Genomic DNA, 6,257 nt, shown 5'->3' with positions numbered 1-6,257 from the left:
ACCCTCAAGGACCTCAAAAGTTCTTGTGAAATTGAATTATTATCATTGTGATGACAACAGTTTTGCATAGTCAAGTGGTTTTCAACTGTAATTCTAACAGCCTTGCTTGCAGGTAGATTTCGCCTCTCCACGTTGCAGATGAGATAGGTTTCTGGGTTTTTTTTTCAATAGCAATTGCTGTCCTTGAGTTCAGTAAGGGATTGTCTAAACGGTTGTCCAGACAGTATCCAACGACTTGACTGTGCGCAACCTACATTTACTTCCGTAAATATGAACATTTGGAATGAATTCTATTCTGATGACTTAATGCGCATCTATCTGTATTACAACAACTGGTTCAACAATATCTAAGTCAGGTTGGCATGTTATAAACCCCGTATACAATAACTATTTGATATACCTCAAAGTAAAAAAAGGTGACCTTTTGATTATTTAGAAGTTCTTGCTTAGAGGATTGAAGAACAACAGTGGTTGCCATCTGCACGAGTAAATATCATTACAAACAACATCTTAAAAAATGAGATGATTGTGTTAACGGGTATCAGATAAGGATCGAATATCATATATGTTCTTGGAAAAGTAACAGCATGCTTTTCAAAAATCGGTAGTCTCTTCAACATCCGGTAGTATCAATCCACTTGACTCAATCTGGAAATAATCAAGATATATCCATCAGTAAAATACTTATGAAAAAAAACACATTGGTTATCTATTATTTTCAATATAATATGTGGCACGGGAAGAGATGTATTGTCTGATTATGAAGTAAAACAAGTCATAAATTAGACCATTGAAGTCGTTTTACAGACAACATATGGCTTGTTCAAGTTCACATGTTTATCAATCTTTATTGTTTAATCGTATAATATGTACAAATATTTGAAAACAAGATTAAATACAGGACAAAAACATGCAGGGGGTGGCTATGTGGCTTTTCACCGGGCTCCCCCCAAAACGTAGAATTATGAATGATTTGATTTGTATATGATCAAACCTAGAGTAAATTCCATGTCACCGAGAGTATTTTCGGATAATGTTGCTAATAAGTTTGAAGAATTTTAGATAAAATACTTTTTCAGTCAAAATAGTTCCAAATTGTTCAAACATTTCAAATTGAAAGTTTAAACATGTTTGAACTCATCTATATATTATGCAAATATTATGAAAGTGTTTCCAAAAATCTCTTTATTTAGAACAATTTTCAAACTCATATGTGATTGTTTCACTGTTCGAACAGTTTTCATCATTTTTCAAATGGTAGATTTGGGTTATTGCCCCAATAAAAGTAGGTGCTAACCACGCTCTATTGTCTGCCTCTGTATATTTTTCAGACTTCACGTCTGGATACTGGTAACTCTTCTGTCTTGAGGTGTCTATGCAGGGCACTAGGAATAATCCCAAACACTTTTTAGGGATGTGTGAATTGACCTGTTCCCAGCCCACTGACCCAGTTACACAATGTGTTTAGAATGTTGGAACAAATGATGAATCAATGTTGCAACAGTTAAGAAACTAAATTAGATACAACTAACGTGTTGGAAATTTGCTGAAATTATTGGAACACAGACGAAAATATTTGGAACATCAAATAAATCATAAATTTAAATTGGAACTTGGAAATTGTTCTTAACAGTTACTTTTCTCACATAGATTGTTACAAATGTTTTGAAAATATTCGAACAAAAGGCAATAAACGAAATTAACAAAGGAAGAAAAAAGTTGAAGATATACCATAAATTCTCTATATGAATCAGGAATTAGTCAGACATGTGAACACAAATCAGAATATTTGAATAGATAAGAGGGAATACAAAATGAAACACATGTTAGACTATTAAACATAATCAGTGTGTTATGTTACACATGCTCTATGCTAAACATAATTTACAAATTGTAAAGAAATATGTCAAAACCATACCATAAAATAACTATATGAACAATTCTGTAATCAAATATCAAAGAAAAGCGGAAAACAGGGAAACGAACAAATCTGGTGAAAGTAGTGCTTCAAATTTCTATGAAATCTATCTTAAGATTATTTTTTTTTTAAACTGGGCAATGATAAGACTGTATTTGGCTTAGATTGTTTCATATGGCGGGGCCTCTAAGCTACATTATTGTATGTTGTTTTTGACTAGATATTGTCATAATTGGACTTTAAAGAGTTTGTTACCCTGTATAGTGGTGCTGAATATCTGAGTCAAAATGTAAAAGACCTTTGTATTGTTGAGGTAGGCAAGAGCTATCATGGACAATTTGAAAGGCAATATGAAATGTATTGACTGATGTCAAATACAGTCAGAACATTAGAATTTTGAAACACATTGTGCCATTTAAATCATGAAATGCATTTCTTTCTGCTGTGTCTGCTGTGACGGAAAAAATTGCTGCATGCTATTCGTACATACAAAGCGCTCTTGAAGAAGGTAAAGAGGTTTAATGGAGTTTCTGTAAGCGCTAGCCCACATTATATTGCAGTAACTTAGATAAGGATAAATCAAACTGATAAAGAATCATGAATATGTTTCGTGATAGGAAGTTTTTATTTTATTTTTCGTATGACACCTATGTTGACGGATATCATTGGAAAATAAAAACAAAATCAATTTGACTCTTCCGTGAATGTTTCTCGTCTGTTTTTATGCCTAAGAAACGGAAGTGACTTATTTTATTGATAGCTTTGTCATTAATATACATCATAGATTTTCCTTTATCGCATTTCTTGTTCCTGCCTGCAAAGATAATGATTTTTTTTACCTTAAGGGACAATTTGTTTGCCTTGAATCATTGATTCACCATATATGATTCATTATAGATGTTGCTCAAGTGTCAAAATGTTTGTGGGAAATAAATAAGTTATATCATCTGCAAATGACAGAGCAATTGATTTCTGTGATGCTGATGCCAAGTCGTTAATATAAACTAAAAACAAAAGGGAACCGAGAATGTCTTATTGTAGTACGTTACATGTTAAGACAATTTTGGATGAAATGTGTTTCTTATTAGAAACGACCTGTTGTCTGTTAGTTAAATAGTTTTTCAATTCAGCAAACGTAGGGCGGATTCGGTAATACAAGCCCGCACGGGTTGCGTAGTTAACATGTTTTTGGTTTAGGTTAAGTTTGCAGCCAGAGAAGTGATTTCTTAAGTTTGATCACTTGGCTTCACAACTCATACGGAATTGCATATATACGCACAAGTGTGACAGGGCTTTAGTAACGTATGACTAACCTGTAGCTACGGATAGCGAACAGATAGCGTCCTTGCCTAAAATTTGGCAAAATTTGCCGAAGATTTGTAAAAAAAAGATAGCTGATCCACATTCCTGGCGGCCCATGATCACAAAAGGTTGATGTTCACGCTTCAAAATCTGTACTGGTGATTAAAACAAAAAACATAAGCCTTTGTGTCAATCAGTCAAGAATTAGCCAGGAATAGGCTTGGCATTCGTCAAAAATATGCCAGGCATGCGATAGGCATAAGTTGGATGTGTCCGGAGTATGCCCGAAAAGCGCAATACATACGGATCTATTCGCAACAGGACCACTAATGTTGCGCACTGCATTATCAACTCGTACGCAAAAAATCGCTAAATTCGTTTTCCACACGCTAGTCACGAATTCCTTAGTCACGAATAAATAAAAGTATTACAAAAATTGAAATTTTTAAGCGAACGACTGCTTATTGACAAAGTTTAACACGGAACTCAATGCACAAGTGTGATTGCACGCTGTTCAACGTCAAGAGTGCCATGGTATAAAATACGTGACGTTCGACTTAAGCTTTGATGCATTGAATATGGCTATTCACTGCGTATCTTCCTGGTTACAATAATCAATATTAGTATACGAGTACGCTCGTACCCAGCGCAACGGAGAAGCCATAGGTTTAAATGGTGGGCTTAAAAATTATGTCACATAAAGATCAACTAAAGAAACTTTCTGCAATTCACAGCTGTCTGTTTTCTTTTGTTTTGTTTGTTGACAGATCCTCAGTAGTTATCACGGTGTGCACGCCAGTAGGGGCGATCTTCTACATTTAACCGTATTTCTAAGTAGCACGGCCTAAAACAAGACGCAAGTTGACGATTTTGGGGGGTAAAATGCTGTGCAATGTTGATACGTTCTAAGAAACGGAGATTTACAAAGTACCTTATTGTTGACGCTGTTAGGTTATCCCTTCACAAAGGGGAGTTATATCACGGAAGGGAGTTTGCCACGTAAGGCAGTTTGCTACGGGAGCGAGTTTGGCAATCAACACGTTCCCAGGACAGTTTGCTTCTCCCAGCATGCTTTGCGCGGAAAAGATATGTTCTCCTTCCCAGGACCGTCTGTGTGCCGAACCCAGGCGCCAGTAGCGTTCATGCGTATAATGTATTCCAGAAAAGACTCGCACACGCATTCAGTGTTGGAATAGGGCTGTTTATTAGGACGCTGCGGAGGAGCGTGGTATATGAGTAAGTCACCAAGCAAGAATGACATTGTCCCTTACCTGATGAGATTCCGGCGAAGTTCAGTTCTCTGAGCCATGGCTGCCAGCCCGAGTGGGTCTGAGTGACTACGAACCTCCAGTACCGCGCTGTTGCCTGGAAGTCGCCGAACTCCTGGCGCTGGTCCGTCCCTCCCTGCACGTTAGTAACGGACACGACGTCCTCCCAGCTGTACGAACTTCCAACCATTTGCAACTTGAAGGCTGCAATGTCATGGGATGTGTCTCCGTAGTTGTTGACTGCAATGCGGTTCAGGGTATAGGGCACCTTGAAGTCGAGTGAGATGTACCAGTTGTTGTGGTTCTGTTTGGTATCTTGTGGGTTCCAGTAGGTTGCAAGGTCCCCGTCAAAGGCTTTTGCAGCAGCATTGTTCACTCCGTTGTTGTCCGACGATGTGCCAGTAGATCCCACAACCCATGACGGATCCTGTGTCAGCAATACACCTGAATAGGATGGGAGACGTAAAATTGTTAAGCAAGCTATTTTTAAACAAAGAAGTATAAACTACAAAGAAAATAGCCACCTGTGCCTTTTAGAAATAATGCATGTCACCTGGGTCAAGCGAAAAAAGTCATACGTGATGTTTTGATCAAATATATGTGTAGATTTATTTCACAACTAAATTGAAATGTGAAAAAAATATATTGACACAGTTATTATGTGTTTAAAGACCAAGAATTGTGCCAGGTTTTGTTTCACATTGTTGAAGAAAAAAGTAGTCTACAGAGTGAACACTTCATCAACACAACGCATATTCGGGACCTTGACGACCGCTTTTAATTCAACTCAAACCTCACTCCACTCTAGAAACGAAAATTAGATTTCGGAGATGAAAATAAGCATGTGGATTTGTAGTTCCAGTCTCCTATGAAAGCTTAGGGTGGGTCAGGGGAAAATGTTAATTGCACTTTAATCAAACCACCCTTGTAGGGCGTATTGCTCTTGGCGGACTTCCAATGTTGTGTACAGCTTTGAATCAAGTCAGTCGCTCATGAACATCTGGACAACAAATTGAGATATTTAAATCCCAAGATGATTAACCTTTGTACCAGATTTTAAGTCATTTGATGAATATCATTATAGATTATAAAACAAGCGTGATATTTTCCCCTTACCTGATGAGATTCCGGCGAAGTTCAGTTCTCTGAGCCATGGCTGCCAGCCCGAGTGGGTCTGAGTGACTACGAACCTCCAGTACCGCGCTGTTGCCTGGAAGTCGCCGAACTCCTGGCGCTGGTCCGTCCCTCCCTGCACGTTAGTAACGGACACGACGTCCTCCCAGCTGTACGAACTTCCAATCTTTTGCAACTTGAAGGCGGCAATGTCATGGGATGTGTCTCCGTAGTTGTTGACTACGATGCGGTTAAGGGTATAGAGCGTTTTGAAGTCAAATGAAATGTACCAGTTGTTGAAATTCTTAACAGTAACGGGGTCCCAGTAGGTCCCAGTATTCCCATCCAATGCTTTTACAGCATCGTTTTTCACTCCGTTGTTTTCCGACGGGGGTCCGGTGGAGTCCACAACCCATGACGAATCCTGTGCCAGCAATACACCTGAAAGGAAGATGCAGAATTGTCAGGTCGATTGAAACAAGGAAGTTTGATGAACACAGCAGATAGCCATATGTGCCTGGTAGTCTAAAGCATGACATATTTCTGTTCAGTCGTTCGTCACGTATTTTATGTACTACTTTAAAAATAATGCATTTATACGGTTTTAATTTGGCGTTAAGGGGAAAATGGCGGCAACGCTACAGTCCTATACTGCT

At 38.3% G+C, this 6,257-nt stretch overlaps 1 protein-coding gene across 3 annotated transcripts in view; it reads right to left on the bottom strand.

The window, feature by feature from the left end:
• Positions 1 to 328: 328 nt before the first annotated feature.
• The window catches only part of LOC136436948 (uncharacterized), a 35,308-nt gene continuing 29,379 nt past the window's right edge, over positions 329 to 6,257 (bottom strand). For all 3 annotated transcript variants that reach the window (XM_066431359.1, XM_066431360.1, XM_066431362.1), the window contains 3 exons: positions 5,605 to 6,042; positions 4,492 to 4,932; positions 329 to 648 (listed from right to left, as the gene is read on the bottom strand). In XM_066431359.1, the coding sequence (XP_066287456.1) occupies positions 644 to 648; positions 4,492 to 4,932; positions 5,605 to 6,042 (884 nt within the window). In that variant the 3' untranslated portion in view covers positions 329 to 643. The remainder of the gene's footprint in view (positions 649 to 4,491; positions 4,933 to 5,604; positions 6,043 to 6,257) is intronic.

The sequence above is a fragment of the Branchiostoma lanceolatum genome, chromosome 6 (assembly GCF_035083965.1).
Source record: "Branchiostoma lanceolatum isolate klBraLanc5 chromosome 6, klBraLanc5.hap2, whole genome shotgun sequence".
Taxonomy (NCBI): domain Eukaryota; kingdom Metazoa; phylum Chordata; class Leptocardii; order Amphioxiformes; family Branchiostomatidae; genus Branchiostoma; species Branchiostoma lanceolatum.
The sequence above is the reverse complement of the archived record's forward strand: the minus strand, read 5'-3'. Positions and strand labels throughout refer to the sequence as shown.